This window comes from Arvicanthis niloticus, chromosome 7, assembly GCF_011762505.2.
Source record: "Arvicanthis niloticus isolate mArvNil1 chromosome 7, mArvNil1.pat.X, whole genome shotgun sequence".
Taxonomy (NCBI): Eukaryota; Metazoa; Chordata; class Mammalia; order Rodentia; family Muridae; genus Arvicanthis; species Arvicanthis niloticus.
In genome coordinates this window covers 32,176,350-32,196,052 of record NC_047664.1, presented here as the reverse complement: position 1 = coordinate 32,196,052, position 19,703 = coordinate 32,176,350, and the positions used below count along the sequence as shown (strand labels likewise).

At 45.7% G+C, this 19,703-nt stretch overlaps 1 protein-coding gene and 1 long non-coding RNA gene across 5 annotated transcripts in view; one reads left to right on the top strand and one right to left on the bottom strand.

The window, feature by feature from the left end:
* Positions 1 to 18,736, top strand: part of LOC143443055 (uncharacterized) — a 136,968-nt gene extending 118,232 nt beyond the window's left edge. The window contains exon 3 of the long non-coding RNA XR_013111756.1: positions 18,653 to 18,736. This is a non-coding gene — a long non-coding RNA (uncharacterized LOC143443055). The remainder of the gene's footprint in view (positions 1 to 18,652) is intronic.
* The window catches only part of Pkd1l1 (polycystin 1 like 1, transient receptor potential channel interacting), a 126,512-nt gene that overhangs the window by 9,877 nt on the left and 96,932 nt on the right, over positions 1 to 19,703 (bottom strand). For all 4 annotated transcript variants that reach the window (XM_076938139.1, XM_076938140.1, XM_076938138.1 and 1 more), the window contains 10 exons: positions 17,107 to 17,227; positions 16,326 to 16,409; positions 15,627 to 15,775; positions 14,528 to 14,762; positions 12,466 to 12,570; positions 11,679 to 11,819; positions 7,155 to 7,289; positions 3,839 to 4,069; positions 1,461 to 1,619; positions 515 to 685 (listed from right to left, as the gene is read on the bottom strand). In XM_076938139.1, coding sequence (XP_076794254.1) covers positions 515 to 685; positions 1,461 to 1,619; positions 3,839 to 4,069; positions 7,155 to 7,289; positions 11,679 to 11,819; positions 12,466 to 12,570; positions 14,528 to 14,762; positions 15,627 to 15,775; positions 16,326 to 16,409; positions 17,107 to 17,227 — 1,531 coding nt within the window. The remainder of the gene's footprint in view (positions 1 to 514; positions 686 to 1,460; positions 1,620 to 3,838; positions 4,070 to 7,154; positions 7,290 to 11,678; positions 11,820 to 12,465; positions 12,571 to 14,527; positions 14,763 to 15,626; positions 15,776 to 16,325; positions 16,410 to 17,106; positions 17,228 to 19,703) is intronic.

Sequence of the window (19,703 nt, the reverse complement as noted above, 5' to 3'; positions counted from 1 at the left end):
TCAAAGAAGGATTCTTCACTGAATTATTTTCCATGAGAGAATACCCTGTTGTGGCGATTGGTTTTAGAGGTATGCCCCCTTGTTCTCTCCTTTGATTGGCACCTCCATATATGCTAATCTGGAGACCCGTGTATGCTTTTGCATATGGTAGAACCCTTTCTCTCTAGATTTGAATCTACAGTGCATCAGAAGGCTTCTTAGCATTGCCAGTTACATTCCATGCTAACAGACACCCTTCATCTCTGAGAAGATGTGCTTTCCACTTTTATCTCCCATCTCTTTATTGATTACAGTTTTAAATGGAAATGATGGGATGGAGCTACACTATCATTGGAAACTTGAAGTCTTGCCATGTATTTTAAATAATTTAACCAATTCTGGCTGGAGCACATCTTTCCACTAATAATTATTCTTAGAGGGTTTTTATACAAATCCACTTCATGATTTCAAAACAACTTTAGAATATAAAAATAGTGGTGTAGAACATTAACAAAAATAATTCGTACAGTCTTACCCCAGTAGCTTGGTACTCTGAAATGCCAACTGAAGGACTGTCCCCTGCCCTCAGCTCCACTGTCCTCCTCCACTGTTCTTCTAAGATAGAAAGCTCTAGGCTGTCAGACAAACCATCGATCTTCATCAGAAGTTCATCCAAAAGACTTGAAAATTCATCCAGGTAATAAATCTGAAGGGAAGACAGATTAGAAAATGCAAACTGGAATGTGGTAGCTTTTTTTTTTTTTTCTCCTCATTATCTAAACCATTTAGTGATCTGACTTCAAAAAGTTTTCACTATGTTATAAAATATCCTGGACCCAGAAGTTAACAAGACCTGGTTGCTGGGCCGGTTTCTTTTTGTCTGTCTTGGTTCCTTTGTTGGTGGTGTGCATGCACTGCTTCATTCATAAGTGTTACAGTTAATGATGCTTTGACAAAGAACCATTGAATGAATCCGAAGGCAATAATGGGCCCATGACGAGCAGTGAGCCCTATCCAAACACACAGCACCATGACTGTGTCTGACAGGCTGCAGGACTGCACTGAGTGCTATGTAAACATCAGTCATGGATGACAGCTGAGAATTCACTGTGAAAATACCTACGTTTGACTTGTTTGCATTAGTGTCTGGAGTGCCCAATTCAAAGCACTGAGGGTTCCATGGTTTGGGTCTGATAGCAAGTGACAAAAGCAAGTGACTACCCCAAAGGGAGTGGGGAACAGAGACTCTACCTTTTCAATGCTACAAGATGAATATAGGGATGAGGTGAGCAGAGGCTGAGCCTGCCAATCCTGTGAGTTCTCTAATATTTCAAGGGAAGATTCTATGAGGCCCGCCAAGGTTGAGAACTAATTTTGAGCCTTTGAAGTGACAGAATCCCCATAGCAGATACCAAGCTCTATGGGTAGAGACATCAGCCTGAGTGTGCTACTGCTTACTGCTCCTAGGTCTCGCAGCTTACATGGTCCGTAGCCACCTCAGTCTCTCCTAAAGTTGTTTCCAGTCCCAGAAGGGTGAGAACTTTATGCCACGTGTAAACAGCAATGTCTTTAACTGTCACAAGAGATTTTCTGTGAAAAGCCTTTCTGTTTTGGAAAACAGTCAGGAAGGCAGCTCTCAGCTGGAGGAGAGAAAAAAAATAGATTCTGTGTTAGCAAGCTATGACATGACTTTGTTGATTTGATAAACTGTGGAGTAGACATTATATGTGCTGCTTGGTGCTGTTGGTGCTGATGCTGCTGCTTACCAACTTTTCAGCAATTGCCTGGTGAGACACAGTCAGGAAAATGCTCCATAGGTGGAACTACAGATTGAGCTCTGCAGTGCAAATCCATCTTACTATGAAGCATGCTGTTATTGTCTCAGTGTCATTTCCTGCATGATACACGCTCTCAACTCATGTTGGGCCTATGTCTGAGAGATGGGCAGGGGTCTGAGACCTGGCGGGCTACTGTGTCCTCATGTGTGCTGTAAGATGAGACAAACTGTGCCCTGGATATGGGTGCCTAGGTTATTTACTTCTTCTCTACTGACTGAAACCTTTTAGTTCACATCCAATTTATTTTGAAACATAGCTCAAGCAAGCAAACTTTTAATCATTTAGAATGTGTCTGCTTTGTACACCCCACGGAACATTGTGTGGAGTTGTCCACTGAAATGAAGAAACTGTGCTGACAGGCCCTAGGAGCCAAAGCTTGCAAACTCACTGACCCAGAGCTCCCTTCCCCTTACTGCTGCTGAGCCATACCTTCTGGACATGTCAGCACTCCTCCCCAAGACCCCGCTTCCCTTTCTCTTCCGGATTTCCATCACTTGACTCAGCTCTAGCCTGCTGGAGTATCCTACAGTATAGGGGACTTCTCCTACTCAGAAACACATCGAAAACATCTCTTAAATATGTGTCATTGTCTCTCATAGCCATAACTTTACTCTGGATCATCGCTTGAATCTCTTCAGTCTTTGGCAGAACTATGCGAGACGTAAAGAGCTGGGAGCATAGGCAGTTAGAGATGGACACAGATATCTGCAGGTCTGAGGGTGATGGTGAACCACAGGACTAATGTTAAAAACCAAACCAGGTGTAGGCCTTTAATCCCAGCACTTGGGAGGCAGAGGCAGGCAGACCTCTGTGAGTTTGAGACTAACCTGGTCTACAGAGTAAGTCCCAGGACAGCCAGGGTTACAGAGAAACCCTGTCTCAAAAAACCAAACCAAACCAAACCAAACCAAACCAAACAAAACTGGGTGCAGTGATGTAGGGTTGTAATTCCAGTGCTTAGAAGCAAGAGACAGTGAGTTTCTAGGTTTTACTGGTTAGCCAGTATAGCTTACTTGGTGAATTCTAGGTCAATAAAGGCCCTTATGTTTGAAAAAGACAGTGTCCGAGGAATGACAGTCAAGGCTGTCTTCTGTCCTCTATACACATATATACATACAAGTGTTCTGTCTCTGTCATTGTCCCCTCCCCCCATCTGTACCTCTTATCCTATACTAAAAATGGCTGGATGAAAAGACAGTTAAATGAGTGGGCTACTGAATGTATTGATGGGTAAACAGATAAACGATGGGTACCTAAGTAATGGTAGTTGGTTGGGAGTGTAGGTCGTGAGGGTAGAGAAAGAAATGAAGGATGGATGGATGAAGGAAAAGTAGTGATCAGGGAATGTGGACCATTGGAAGGACCTAAGAGCTCTGGCCCAAGTGAGTCAGGGTGTGAGCACATGCAGACACTTCTAGTTTAACCTCTGTTAATGAGAATATTAGCAGACCTTTAAGAAACAAAGAATTTGACATCACCAAGAAAGTATGAACCAATTCCTTTAACTTGTATTGAGCTTTACCATGTGCCAGAAAACACCTTGGGAAGGCTGAGTTCTTGGTATACTTACATGGAATGTAGCTAGAATTAAAAGGGAGACAGAAAGGACTATCTTGGACCACAACACCATTAGGCCTTCTTACACTTTAAGAGAGAACCAGCTTGCTGGGAAAGAGCCTCACCGAACACCGCTTTATAAAAATGATCAGGGTAAGTATGCAGGGGAGAAATCCAGTAGAAGCAGCCCGAGCAGTAGAGAGTGAGAATAGATTTGGGTCAGTAGGTGGGGGCTGGGAAGGCAGTGTCCTGAGTAGCTGTGGTCTTGCTGGACTGTTCTCAGTGAAGGGAGATTGTACCTAGCCCTTGCTGAGGGCACGTCAGGTGGATCCTGGAGGGCTCTGTTTCCATGAGATCTAGCCTGGGCAGCCTGGTCCTGTCTATATGAATAGAGGCCATTTTGTCTTCATAACAGATACAAACTGTGACTTTAAAGTCCAGGATGCATCAACGCATCTACGTACCATTCCGAAACCCAGAGTAGCCAGCAACAGAAAGAGGGTCCCATAAGAACAGTGCACAGCTCCATGGTCAGACTCCAAACGATTGTGCCATGAATCTTTTTGACTTCTTCCTGGAAATTGAAGCAGTAGCCCAGGAAATGCCTCTGCAGAAGTGCCATGTGACAATGTCCGGGTGAAGAGCAGAAACCAACACAAGTGGGAGTGAGCGGCCAGCAATAGGGCCCCCACCAGCTGCAGGGAGAAAACCCCAGGACACTGACTCGTTAACTCTCTTTAGGGAAGAGGGCTATATGGGGACTTCTAAATGACTTTAAAAAGCTTAGAGAAAGGGATTTATATGTGCTTAAGTCTTCCTTGTTTGGGCTCTCATTCCAAAGAGGCCAGCCTCCATCCGAGCTGCCCCTCCTAGCTCTCTTTCTGTGTTTCTACCTGTATCTTCACCTTGCAAGCCACCCAGGAGCTCTGAAAGGTGCCTGTGCTCCCTGCTCTGTTGTCAGAGGTCTTCCAGCCCCACGCCCTCATTCTTCCCTCACTAAAGCTTGGGAGACTACCTGATGACCAGGCCACAATTTATATGCATGAGCCATGTGGGCCTGTGATGGATGACCAGCTGTAATTAAGGCTCTTTCGTCTGCCTTTGACATCAGTGATCTGTCCCTTCAGTCTTTGGCCATGAGCACCTTGCCTGTACACTGGACTTCTACTGTGTGGGGCCACTACTACTATGATGGTCTCTCGCTCATGTGTCTAGTACCCAGCAAGGGCTCTGTAATGATAATAACTTAAGATCCAGGAAGGACAACTTAGAGGCAAACTGGTTCTGGGTAAGTTTGTGGTTTGCTTATTAGAGACAGAGACTTGGGTCTTAGTTGTGGTGTTAGTGGTCCAGACTGTTTGACACTTTCTACTAAAACCAGCTCTGGGACTGACACATTCTCAGGTGAATGACGACACTCTGTTATCTTGCTGGCTAACGCAGGTCCCCCTGGCCTCCATTTGTTTCCATGGCCCTGCATTTAGAATTCCTTGTCTCTTGCCTGGCACTTGAATACCCTTGGCTCTGAAGTGCCTTGGCACACATTTCCATGGGACTATGGAGGAAGAAAGCATGTGGTGGAACATGCCAGTTGTCTCAGTGCTCTGAGGTGGAGGCAGAAACATTGGGAATTCAAGGCTATCCTTGGCTAGATAGTGAGTTGAAGAACAGGCTAGGCTACAAAAGACCTTGTGTTGAAAGGCAACAAGATGGGATGACAACTCTGCCTGGTGAATAAAGCCACTTGCTGCCCCTAAAATGACAATGCCACTGACAATGTCCTAAATGACAGTCTGGGCTCAGCTCAGGGGCAGGGGGGGATCTGACCAGGTCAACAGAAGGACTGCTGGCAGATAGCTTCTACAGCCAACTACCTGAGGCAGTGGGGCAGCTAGTTCTCTATTAACACACACCTGGAATGGATCAGAGTCCCCATGCTAGCTTCACACACCTCACCCCCTCAGCTCTAATTTCCAGGGGGTTCCCACTTACATACTCCCTCCCACCGATTACCCTTGAAACTGTCAAGACTCTCCCTACCTTTTACTATTCTCTCGACCCCCAAGTGATAGCCTTGGCAGTTTTGAATTTCTCCCAAACAAATCCTTCTTTCCACCCACAGAGTGGTCTAGCTCAATGGTTTCACTGTGCCCTTACTTACATTGCCAAGCCTGATGACCTCATTGTGAGCCCCAGAACCCATATGATGAAAGAATAGAATGAAGTGGCCTCTGATCTCTTTGCACATGCCCTCCCCCATAAACAAACAAACAAACAAACAAACAAATAAATACAAATTAAATAAATGTAAGCAATTTTTTAAAATGTAAAAAGCAAAGCAGACAAACAAACAACAACAAAATACAATTTGTTAGTCTGCATTTCAGCAAATCAAGATGAGGGGCCTGACTAGACCCTCAGGTTCCCACAACACACACTTTCTGGATAGTGCAAGTGCTGCCGCCTAAGTTAGGCTTCATTTGTTGTATCTTGGGCTTTTCTTAACATAAAGGCACTTTGATATGATGCTAAATGGTGTTAATAACAGTTTGTTGTTAAGTAAAGTCCACATAGAGCTATATAATATCTAAGGCAAGCCACCAGCTTAGACACACAGAAGCCATTAGTTTCCTGGCAGGTGTATTAGTAACTGGCCTCTGGTGGCATCTGTGAGTTGAGTAGGAGCAGCCTGGGTTGACATGTAGCTTAGACGCCGAGGTCTAGTCTTTCTGCTCTCATTTGCTGACCTGCTCCTCTAAGCACAGTCCCAGCAAGGTCTGGGGTCTATATTCTGTGGAGAAGGAGACTTGTACTTGGGCCCTTGTAGGCCTGTGTGAGCCCTGGGCCCCGAGAACATGAGCCTCCTCACAGTAGCCAACTGACCAAGTGGTTCTCTTAGATTTGATGCCCATGCTGTCTGTTGCAGAGGTGAGAACCTGCACTGCACTAGGCCTATGGGACTAGAGCCAACTCCTTTCCAATTGGGAAATGCTCAAAAGGACCAGCAGCCAGGTACCTCAGCAGGGCCCTAAGCCATACTCTGTGCTTGATTTGGGCCTTCACTCTCCAGTCAAAACTTTTGGTTCATCTCCAGATGGAGATTTGCCCTGTATGGTGCACAGAGATCAGGCATACCCAAACTCATGGGTGTATGTATGCAGCACCATGTACCCATGATGCCCCTTTTGTCCTGAATGGGGTTAACTTCTGTGTTCTATGGATGCTGTATGTTTCTTTAAGTGAGGTAAATAATACAAAATGTGTTGTAGTGTGTGAGTTGGAGAAGTCTTCTGTGTAAAGGACTTGGGTGATACATGGATGTAGAAGCAGCATGTGGCCATCAAAGCACCTGAAAATTACAGTCCCAAGGCAAGTCCCATTTCCTCTCACAACTTCTTGTTCCATTTTCTGATAAAAACCACCGTCCCTGACCGCAGCCTGTTGTGATCATGGAGCGTGTTCACATACAAGAGGCCCTCCACACCATCCCTGGCACTTACAGAAAGATTTGTAGGTGGTAATGACCACAGGAAATAACTATAATATGCGGTGGGAAAGCATAACACAAAGCCAGTGCCTAATAAACCATAGCTATTGCTGTCACAGATGCAATTTATTATACTGATATCCCTTATCTAAAACCCACGGTAATGAATTTGGTGGCTAGAATTCGCAATGGTGTGTGATCCCATGAAGACTTTGCCATTCCCTAGCTGACCAGAGCAAGCCAATGTATTGGTTGACTAGGAAAATCACTGGAGAAGGGGAGAAGATTCTTACCACTGGCATCAAGACTCTGAAGAGATGGGAACAGGTCACTGCTGAGAAGGGTGTCATGGTGCTTAGAGAGCTGAGGAGATGAACACATTTCAACATCCAGAGGAACAGGAGGATTCCCTGGAGGCATCGTGCCTTCTAAGGGAAGAACATAGCAGTTCAGTGAGTCCTGCCAATGATCATAAGGAGGTGTAGACACAGGCACACACCTGTGAGCTGTGCTGAAACACATGTTCATTTAAGGAGTTGTTTAGACCATAGGTCTCTCAGGGAGACCAGATCTCCTATGGATACCACGTGACAGTGTCTTCAGAGGAGAACAAGTAAGAAAGAAACAGGTTTCAGGACATATAAGATGTCTTTAGGAGGGCAGGCTAGTAGAGACAGGCAGAACAGGTCTGCCTGTTTCCCCTCTGAGGCCCAGTCCACTCTGCTGTAAGGACAGGGCAGTGACAGAGTGCACCTCCCTCTTTCTGTCACACATCACCAGTGCTTTCCTTGTGATAACTAGAAGGGTTCCCACATTATAGCTGTCAAGTCTATGGCTCAGATAAACAAAGTGATGGGGTGAAAGATGCACAGCAGGATGACCAGGGGCACACTCAAGAGTCCAGGTCCCACACAGGTACTCACATCCCCTGGGTCCCTTGAAAGCTGTGCGCCTGCCCTGTGCTGGGAGAAATGCTTTCTGTACATGGCCTGATCACCTCTCCCCACTAGAAAGAAACAAATGCCAAGTGCTAGAGTAAGATAGAGACTGACCAAGTGAGCAAAGGGTTCAGTATGTTTGTAAGAACCAAGGCTAAGGGAAGTGCTGAGAGGCAGGCACACCTGTGGTCCCTTTGACTCAGTAAGATACAAGTGAGTTTGGGGGTAAAAAACCCAGACATGATTGACACCATAGCCAGTCCTGGAGAGGAGACACAATGTGAGACTGGGTAGAACTCCATCTTCTGGTAGCTACAAGTTAACAGGTGAAAGTAGGCAAGGAGATTTATTTTGCATTTTAGTTAGACCAACATATATAAAATAATATGTGCATTCAGTGCAAGTAGAGGTGTTTGCATACTGAATTTATTAAATTGAACAATATTTTATATTTATAGCACATCTCAATTTGGGCTGACCATACTTCTTTCTCTATACTCTCAGGAGGTCAGTGGCCATGGCACTGGACAGCACAGCTATGACCTCCTTTCTTGTCTATATCTGATTGGTAGGATACCAGAAAGCTTTCCTAACTTTTTATTATCATATTTATTTATAGGAGATATATATATATATATATATATATATATATCACGTGCCTAGAGGGGTATGCATGTATATTCTTCCTCTCTCTCACCTTAGAAAACCACATAAGTCTTGTAACATGTATTTAAAACTTGAAAAAGCTTGGACTGCTTGTACAGTTAAATGAGAGCTAAGGCTGAGGCCATAGGCTGCAGCTACAGGTTCATCTGGTCTCAGTGACAGGGCGCTCTGAAGGCCTCACATACACTACAGCCTACTACTGAGGTACCTGGCTACAAGGTCAGAGGCCATTACTAGTGCAGCTTCTGAGTGGACTGTGATGCTCACCCTCTTGGAGCATGGGTGAGGTCATTTGTGGTGTACATGGGACACCGTGATCTGTTTGACCAGACGGTATGTTACTTGATGGATATGTTTCTGTGAAATATGCTTGGCATACCTGTGATCCCTTCAAAACAGTAAGACTTGGGAAAAACAGAGGTGACTGATATTGTAGTCAGCACTGGCTAGGTGAAATACAACGTGAGCTCTGGGCAGAACGGTAAATTTCATGGTAGAAGCCAGGAAATTTACTTTGTGTTTTATTTAGACCAATATATGTAAAATAATACGTATATTCAGCATAAAATGGAAATTTGCATACTATACTTATTAACTCCATTACAGTTTGTCAACCTAAGCCTAATGGAAAGTTTGAGGTACCCAGCTTTGACCAGTTTGAGCGATACCCCAGGTGCTATGAAAATAAAAATTATTTTTCTAGTGGCCAGGACAAATGATGCAGGGCCAGAGAGCTGGTGCAAGTATTGGGCAGGACAAAGCTTCACCAGGACAGCTCTTACTCAAGAGCTAAGTGAAGGTCCAGAAATTGGTACCCAGCTGTATTAGAATCCCTAGGGAAGAGGAAGTCACTCCAGGAAAGTTTCTGGCAACAGCAAACATGATCAGAAAGATAGCACACTGTGATGAAAGAAGGTTATGAAAGGTGAACCCATTTCAGGGACCCAATGCTCACTGAGAGTATGCTGACAGATTCCCATGTCTCCTCACGACATGACTAGAAGAGCTGCCCTGCCCACCTCAGTGAGAAAAGCATTCTACCGAGTGTTTCAGGAAAGCTAGCCTAGTGAGCTTCCAACACAGGCAAGATAATGCTGGGCTATGATATCGGTAGAATCCAGGTGATGGATAGCTGTGGTCGAAGGGTAGCCAGTGAATGAGCTGAAACTCCCTGGCAGAAAAGAAATGCAGACGAATATAGACACACAGGAAAGGTAGACCAGAACGCCTACCAATGATGAGACAATGAGGCCCCATGCTGGTGCTGGAGAACAGTAGAGAACAAGCTGGTAAACATCCTTCCCATCAAGTCTGGCCTTCTGGTGTATGAGAGAGAAACAAGTAGTATTGTAGCACACACATCTCAGTAGATACAAAGTCCTTGCAAGAAGGTCCTAGGGTGGCTGAGAACAAAACATCCCAAGACAAAGAGAAACCATATGGAACAGCCTGAGCTCTGTTCCTGTCTGTCTAAAAAACAGGGAGTCTTCAAACATCAGAGCCCATGGAACCCCAGGAAGCTGCTCTCAAGGTTCTCCTAGCTGTGGATAATGTCTTTCCTCACAGACTAGATTCAAGTTGTTTGAGGGAGCTTTGCTGAGCCTTGGAAGATGGGCTCACTATGACTTCTAGCCTTCCATTGTCCCAGCTTCCTGACTGTGTAGGTTAAAACAAGACGAGAGTCTTGATTTTTGTGATTGGCACACTAGATTCCTACAAGTTGTGGAGATTATAATCCAAGATGAAGAAGTGTCTGGAATCCTCCTGCTCCTGGTGCTTACTTAACACAAGAATGGCTTTTGCTGCCCTCTGTGCAGTGAGTCCCTGCTTGGATCAACAATGTGTCCAATGAATGTGTTTCACAGTATGGGGGGGGGGGGAGGCAGGGGGGTGTGATGAGAAGGAAGGGGAGGGGGCTGGAGAGATGGCTCAGCCATTAAAGGCTAGGCTCACAACCAAAAATGGAAGAGAAGGAGGCAAGCTTGGTAAGGGAGTGCTAGCTGCTCATGATATAAAGATGATGTCTATCTTGTTTGTGCTTATGACTCAAACACCCAGGAGTAGAAAGTATAGCCTCGGGGCTTCCCTTATGCAAGCGCTCCATTCCTGGGCTGGGGTGGGAGGGACAGGGCTGACTCATGAAGTCACAGTTCTAGTGACAACTGCAATGGGAAGAAGATGTCTATTCTTGTCCTCCAGGAAGAATCCCAGATTGTCCTCTGCTTGGGATACTCAAAGCACATCTTCCTCCAAGGCTGACGAATCTCTGGCGCTTCCATAGCTGGGCCACTCTGGCTACAGGAAGGTTCTTCCACTCTCTGGGCCTTCAGTTTCCCCAGCTGTAGTGGTTATGTTAGGAACACTCTTGTGTTTCTGCTCCAAGATATACCCAGAGTATGGATCATGAGAAGGCAGAGGAAAAGATGGGTAGGAGTAGATATGAGGAGACAGGAACAACAGTAGTACCACTTATCTAGGAAAGGAAGGCTGGAACTGTGGTAGAGGAAGAGCACCAGCCGTGTGCCCTCTAAGGCTCCCCACACAACAGAAAGGAGGGCTGGGCCCAGACTGCATCCATGAGGAGGCAGAGGGAAGTTAAAGAGAGGAGGTGGAGCTGGGAACATTGTAGTTAGAGGGGAACAAGTGCCCCCTCTTTCCAGGTTGTTCCATGAGCAGCTTGCCCAGGGTGTAAGGGTACTCTAGCTACAGGATGGCTCTGAGGCATTGACAGATATCAAGGTGTGTAGAAAAGAGGTTTAGGGAATCTGTGGGGTAGAGATACAGGGACTTACAGTGGGTATTTCTCCCTTTCATGACTCCTGAATCTTTCCCTGAGCCTTGGGGTCATCACTTATTGCAAACATCACCTTCTTCTAAGACCATCAGTAGATGGAGAGAGAGGACACATGATGTGCCTAAGCATGTTAGTGCCAGCCTCCTTACTGTAAATGGTGTTGAATGACACCTGCTTCCTCATGCTTCTGCAAGTCCATGAGCTCTGCTCCACACAACAGGTGTGGATGCCCAACTAGTGGGCATGTGTGAAATTCTCCAAATCTCACTACTCTCAGTGCCATCATCTGAGAGCTCACAGCAATATCATTCAACAGAACAAATTCATCACCCTGAACCCTCTCATCCTTGTGTGACAGATGTCATAGAGTAACATCAGTCATGGCCTCTTTCTGGGTATCCCTGAGTCTCCTTTCATACCTGATTCCATGACACCATCAGACTGACGTCCACAAACGACTGATGAAGTCCTTTGTGGAACTGGTCAGTGATGTTCTCAGCAAGAGTAGTGAGGTGACCAGAGGCTGCATAGTAGGCCAGTGCTACTCCAACAGTAGAGAGCTGCAAGATGGGAAGAAAGGTCCCTCAGTTGGCTGAGAGATGACTCAGCATCCCTGACACTCTGGTGACAAGTTGCCCGTCAGACATTAAGTTGGTGGTTGAGGAGATGACTCATTTGGTAAAGGGTAATCACAGGGATGAATTCAATCTCCAGAACTGTGTAAAAATGCGGTCATGGTAGCACATGCCTGTAACTCCCATGCGGGGGAGATAGAGACCGGTCAATTCCTGAGCTCACCAGTCAGCTAGCCTATTCTAATTAGTGATTTCCAGGCCAGGGAGAGAAGCTGTCTTAAAAAGGAAGATTCATGCTGTCTGAGAAATAACACCCAAGGTTGTCTCCTGGCCTCTGCATATTTATGCACCAAAATACATATGAACATCACACACACACACATACATACACACACACACACACACACACACACACACACACACACACACACACAACCAGTGCCACTACCACCATCGGATGTCAAGGAAACCTGGTTTCAAATGCTCTTCTGCCTCTGCACTGCAGAGGGGAACTGCAGTGACACTGGAAGGAGTTAGTATTTATAAGACTTCCAGAGAAAAGTACTTCTTTCAGATAAAAATACTTTAGTGCCATTGTTCTCCATATAGAAGACTACTTCAGAGACGTTACCTCCAGCCAGTGTCTTGGTTTTCTCCAATATCTAAGGACACCCTTGTTTGCCATCCCCCAGAGCTGGAAACAGAGGTGGATCATGTTGAGTACCAGGAACAGCAGCTGAGAGAGGATGGAAATAAGTGAGACAATAGAAGGTTCGGCTGGGTCATTTGTTCAAGGTCTAAACTTCTGGCTGGTGCCTCTGCCCAGCCAGTGGACATGGTACAAGCCTCTTTGTGTCTTGGCAGCATTTGATGTCAAACTAGCCCTGCAGTAGGCATTTGAGCAGCTAAGCTCTCTGAGACTCAATTCAATGGGCAGCCTCAAGGCCTGCTCTTGACCCTGCAGGGCTAAGAATAAGGCATTTGGGAGCCCACTGCCACTACCAGCTCACCATGCCTGCCTTGTGCACTCTCCATGTCTTCGGGAGCTGTGTGCATTAGGCCTTGTAGGTCCACTCTTAATAAACTGCAAACATAATCAGAACCAAGTCGGCTTTGAATTCTAAGGGAGGGTATAAAACAGTGTTAGTATGTTGCATCATACCAGAGACTGCCTCTGTGTTACAGTGGGGACCACAGTGATGCTGGAAGTAGTGAGTATTTATAAGACTTCCTGATCAAAGTCTTTTCCTTTCAGATAGAAACACTTTAGTGTTAATGACCTGGTTTGCTAAACTCTTGACATTTTGTTGAACATGACTTCATTTTTTTTTGTGATTCCTTATATTTTAAGATAGTGAACTAGAATGCTATTTAGTTTGTTTCCTGACTGTTATTTATTTATTTATTTATTTATTTATTTATTTATTTCAGTGCCTAAGGCATGAGCCTCTCTAATCCCAGACCCTTCCCAGTAGTCCACACCTCTGCTTCATACTTATCTTTTATTCCAGTCCTGGCCTTAGCTGTCTCTAACAGTCCCTAGACTTCTTTCCCTTCCTGAAGCCAAGCAGATTTGATTTGTCCAACCAGCAGGGCATGTTTCCTTCCAAAGGAACATGAAATGAGATGATACAAACCCAGTGGCACACAGTGGAGGGTGGCTGCTGAGGCTTTTGATGGTTCAGTGAAGCAATGTGAACCAAGAACACCTAGTGCTATGGACTACAGGGGCTGATAGCCTCAAATTAATATTTTGGTATCTCAAACCCCATGGTTTCTGTATTTGTAGGTAGGCCTTGATGGAAGTAGTTAAGGCTGGATGGAGGGAGGTATGGGGATGATGCTGCTTCTATAATATTGGAGTTTATATACATACTGAGGCCCAAAGCACATATATACTTTCTCTTTGTTTACAGGCACAGAAAAAGGATCCAGGCTGTGTGATACAATGAGACAGTGACAGAGAGAAGGTAGCTTTCTGCCATTCAGGGAGGAGTTTTCACTACAGTCTAGCTCTCCTGGCACCTTGATCTTAGACTCGTAGCTACTGGATCTTTGGAAATGCCTGTTATTTAAGCCACCCAGCCCTTGAGCACTACATGATCCCACTCACCTGAGGGGTATGCGGCTGTCCCCTGGTGGCTGTCCCCTGATGGCTGTCTGAAATTTCAATAGTACCAAACCCTATTACTACTATAACTTTCTTATAAATACATAGATAGCTGTGATAAAGCTTAATTTCTACATCTGGTATAGTAACTGATTAACAGTAATAATTAATAATAAGATAGAACAGTTATAGCAACACACTGTAATTACACCATAAAACATTATGAAGTTGTTTAAAATGTGGGCATTATTTACTTCTGGAACATTCCGTTCCATATTTTCAGATCATGGCTGACTATAGAAAGTTAAATGTTGGACAACGAGGGTGACAGTATTGTGTTAGTACATTGTGGTGGTTGAGTATTTGAGCTCATTTTCTATGTGATGGTTGCTTTCTCACTGGGGATCTTCCTTGTCTCCAGCTCCAACACTGCTCTCTATGGTTCACATTGCATAAAAGGGGCATAAGAATTGTGGGGGTGGGCCAATGAGAGGGCTCTAGTCTCATGGTGTGGAGGTATTTAGCCCAGGTGATGCTGGGGTTCCCTGTGTCCATCCAGGAGGCCCAGGGCATGTGAACTCACCTCAGAAAGCATAAGAAGACACTTTAGGGCTGAGTCACTGTAGAAGATGCTGAAGGACTCTACCAGGGATGAGGGAACAAGGCGTCCTGTGGGGAGAAATTCTGCGCCCAGGGTCACACTTGTGAAGAGTTGTGTTGGAGGACTGTAGAGAGTGAAGTGCACAGACATGGCCCCGGTGCTGTGGTCGATCCACCTGCTGGCCCTGAGGGCAGTCAGAGCTGCATGGGCTTCATGCCTGGAAAGCAGCCCAGGTTCAGAGGGAGGGCAGGGAATACGGCTTGAGAGTCCCAGGGAGAATCCCATCTGTGGCACCATGATACAAGCCTTCACAAAGGACAGATGACCCCTAGCCTTCCGATTACTGCACAAGCAGTCCTCCTATGAGTCAGGAATCCCCACCAGGAGCTCACTGCCCCTCATTCCCTCCTCTTCTTTTTCCTGCAGCAGCAAGGATATAATGTCAGCCAACCAATGGCTTTTACCCCTCACCTATGCCCTGTAAGGAAGAGATACCCAGCATCCCTCCCCAAGGCTCACAGTGGACTTTTCACAGTGGACTATGAGGATAGAAAGAAACCACATTTTATTAATTCATATTTAGTAGCAAATTGTGCTTTATTTTTAATTTCTTCAGGCACACTACTATAAGTCTCAGATTGATTCCTAGGCAAAGCCCTATCCTATGAGGAAGGCTGCACCATGAAGGGGCTTAAGCATGCTGTGGAACTGCCAGGGGACCTGACTGTGGGCTGAGCTACAGAAAGCATGGTATATACATGCCGTATCTATACACACTGGAAGATCCACTCCTCATTTGCTCACTGCAGCTTCTGTGTTCCTCTAGGAGTTAGGGGAGGAACAGTCCAGGCCATGTGAGCATTCTTCTTAGCACACAGTAAGCAAAGGAGAAAGATTCACTTGACCCCACGACTGCAGGCTCTGGCAGCCACTTTTAAAAAATGTTCCATTCTGTTCTCTTCTATGCACATGGGTCTGGACACTGAGTCTGAGTTCCTTCACACCATTGCTTTGAACCTTTAGCAATGCTGGCCTTTTCAACTTGCCTTGAAGCCACATTTACTGCTGTTTACTTACTGACCTTGTTTTTCCTAGGCTATGCATGTAGCTCTCTTTCTTCACACCACAGGTCTCAAGACCACCAGGGGTCACACTTCGGTTCTCAAGGTCAAGGTCATGACTGTGCATAGGGAGTACATCTTCCACAAGATCTGAGAATGGCCTGGGAGGCTGGAGCACAAACTACCAATCAAGTAAACCAATCAATCCCTGTTCCCAAGTCCATCTGTATCGTGGGGCTCCCAAGCTCTGTCCACACACAGGACAGTCCAATGATGTGATCAGGGACCCTGCTACTCTCAAGGACCTACTAACCTATTTCATGATTTCTGGGTTCTATCTTAGAACTAGAAGGATCCAGACTATGTATGCTGAGGGCTGCAGCTGAGGACTTAGGTGAGGAGGGCTGGACAATCTGCAGAACACTGCACTGAGGAATGATGCTATCTCTGGTCACCCTTCCCTATCAGAAAATAATATATGAACGTCCTAGTTTCAGATTTCTAGATGAAGGAGATTTATTTTTATTTTTTGCTTAGAATATCAATTCCAGAAGTGAACAGAACAGTCCTGGGGCAGAATGCAGAGGGTGCAGGAGGATGCTTAGACCGGACAGAAGGAAGGTAGGCCTGGCACCTGGCAACATCACACCACCTCCCAGCTGTCTGAGAAGTTTAACTGACCTGCTGGGCCCTGTCCCTGAGTCTCCCAGTGTGCTTACCATGCATGCAGTGCCAGCAGAAACCTTCAGCTGCTTGATCACTGGGGGGCCTATTAGGTGGCACTGCCCTCCAAGAGCTGCAGGCTGGAAGAGGATGAGAGTCAACAGGAAAGAGCTGTGAACTTCAACTGCCACCTGCAAAGCATCACTGACAAAGCTTGGGATGTGCAGGTCACTGCATCTGTGGACTCAGAGGTTCATTCCCTGACAATCCAGAGGATACAACCAGTGCTCCCTCCCCAGCCTCCTCTTTGGAGAAGGAAAGGATTCAGATGCCTTGCCCTTGAAGTCTACCTCATATGAATGACCCAGGTGCCTCCACAACTCTTGGAATACAACAAAAGGAAACAAAATGGGACAAACGTTTCAGGAGTAGACAACAAAGATCTCATAATTTCCAAAAAAGGAAAGAAAGTAAAAAATAAATATGGGATTGGGTAATAAAAACTTTGGACCAGCCTTGCCTTTTTCTGGAAGCTTCCCTAATGACGATGCCTTAGCCATTGGCTACCCTTCTGCTCTGGGGACTCCAGAGCCTCTGTCTGTCTTGCTAGCAGCGAGCTAGCTTCTTCCTCAGTCTCACTCTGAACCCCTCTTCAGTGTCTAGGCCCTGCTTGGACTGGCAAGCACTGACTAGTGATGTGAGTGGCTTAACACAGACTCCAGACAGGAAGAGGGACCGGTGTCTGTGCCTGCCATGGAGCCATGGGGCAGCGCCTATACCTCACTGTGGCTTCTCCTCACTGCTGTATAGCATCTGACAGATAGGAAGGTAACACACCTGAGCCCCCGAAGCTCTAGCAGACGCTCTTTCTGGGTAGAGCTCATCTAGAAGTGTGCTCAGTGTCCAGTCCCACCAGTCTTCTGTGCTGGTGAGGTCTTCCAAGGAGTGATTGGCGTTTCTCAATTCAAGGACAAAACAAAAAAGAATAGATGAATCCCTAAGAACGATTCCAAACACGAGGGAAAAGTTGCCATTTCCCCCCCCCCCCCACCCACACATTCTAGGTTCTCTGTAGGCATTAAGCCAAAGCAATTTGCAAGACGAGGTACAACTCCAGAATTCATTCTGCTCCTCAGTGGCAGAGGGAAGAGAAACAGTGAGAAACAACACTCATTCATTCACTCAACGAACATTGTGGGCAAATACTAAGCAGCAGGCACTCTTGTAGATACTGGGAAACAAGATCAGATCCCTGTCCTTCTGTGGGAAAACAAAGACATTGTATATAGATGTATATGTGGCACAGTTAAAACAGATGATCTTTTAACTCTACTGTGGTAAAAATTTTACCCACCTACATACACTTTTAGCTTAATATCCAATTCCATGAGATATCCAACACCTGATTACAAAGTAGGCTTTGCCTTAGGTCACCAGCTACGGGTGGGTAGAATGTCCTGAGCACTTTGAGTTAGCTGGGCTGCAGAAGTAGGTCACTTGAGCTAGTACACAGCAGCCAGAACGCCTGGGACAGGCATCTCTTAACTTCATGTTCGGGGACATGACCTGTGTCGTGTGAATCCACACCTCAGAAGCAGAGGAATTCACCTCAGAAGCTGGCAAGAGGATGCTTCCTGCCAGACAGTCTTTGCCCAGGTGTGGGGCAGGGACTCCTTAGGGGCTGTAATACCTTACAACCGTGTAAGAAAGCTAGACAACTTAATTAAAAAGGAACCAAGGGCAAGGAAAAGCCTTCAAAATATGCTAATAGAAAAACAAATACCCCCATCAGAATGTATATAAACTGAATGTACACATGTCCAAAATCTCCATAACATGTGCGAGCAATAGCCCAGGAGCTAATGAGCTGACTTGTTTTACTTCTTTCCTTCCTTCCTTCCTTGCTTCCTTCCTTCCTTCCTTCCTTGCTTCCTTGCTTCCTTGCTTCCTTGCTTCCTTCCTTCCTTCCTTCCTTCCTTCCTTCCTTCCTTCCTTCCTTCCTTCTTTCCACCCTCCCTTCCTCCTTCTCCTCTTCTAGATTTCTCTCTCTCTCTCTCTCTCTCTCTCTCTCTCTCTCTCTCTCCCTCCCTCTCTCTCTCTCCCCCTCTCTTCCTCTCTTTCTCTCCCCCCCTCTCTCTGTCTCTCTCTCTCTCCGTGTGTGTGTGTAATATATGTACAGGTAACTGTAAAGACTAAAAGAGAGAACTGAGCCTCCTGCAGCTGGAGTTGCAGGTAGTTGTGAGCTGCTGGGCATGGGTGTTGGGAATTGCATTTGGGGTCTCTGGAAGAGCCTTCTCTAGCCCAGTTCTCTTTTCTTGAATAGAGTTCGTCTGCTACCCATCAACATATGTGTTGTTGTTGTTTTGGACCCTAATCTATGCAGGCCTTCTACTGACTGCTAGTTCTCAAGTCCATACTTTTCTGAAAGTTTGGCCAAACTTCTTGTCAAATCCTGAGCAAGTGGGAGAGCTGCAAGGGATCTCCAGAGGCTGTGATGGAGAAATAGAGCATTTCCTGAAAAGGAGGCAGAGTCAGCATGGGAAGCACAACTAAAGCTGGTAAAACCCTCAAAATATTCACAGTCCCAAGGGGAAAACTCTATACAAAGAGACAGTGGACAGGAGGGAGGCAGGAAGCAATATCAGCAGACAAGCTGACTGCATACCTGCCACTAAGGAAGACCTATATCTGTTTGAAAAAACTAACTAGTGTATATTTAATACCTATACTGAGTTCCCACAACACTCAAACTTGTTTTTAAAAAATTATTTAGTTTTATGTGTATGGGTGTTTTCCTTGAATGTACTTCTGTGCATCACATGTGTGCCTGGTACCTTCAGAGGCCAGGAGAGGGCATTGGATACCCTGGGACTACAGTTAAAAATAGTTATGAGCAGCTATATGGGTGTAAGAAACACAACTAGAGGGTTGTTTGTTTGTTTGTTTGTTTTGGAAGAGCAACCAGTATCATTAATCACTGAGCCATCTCTCCACATCCCCACAATAGTTTTTGAGGTGCTGGGGCATTAACAACCAAGGTGTCTTTGCCCGCATTAAGCATGTGATCTCCCACTGAACTGCACCCCTAGACAAAACTTGCTTAATTTAGAGAAATGTTAGCACTCACCATACTTAGTCCCTATGGGACCACATTAATGAAACTGTCAAGAGACACCTGCTATGATCCAAAGCTCACACATCCCCTACACAAAGGAACCATGCTACTCCTTCCTGGCACACTGGAGAGCCAGTCCAGTGAGAAGAAAGAGCATTAGTGGTCATCTCTGAAGGGCATCGGGATGGAGCTGGGCTTCTGCCCCACCTCTAGGTACTAGCCCCTCACTTGTGGTTTAGTTTAGTTTTGTTGATTTGGGATTTGATGAAGACTTTGAGTTCAGAAGTACTTCAAATACAAATTAAATGTGACATAATCT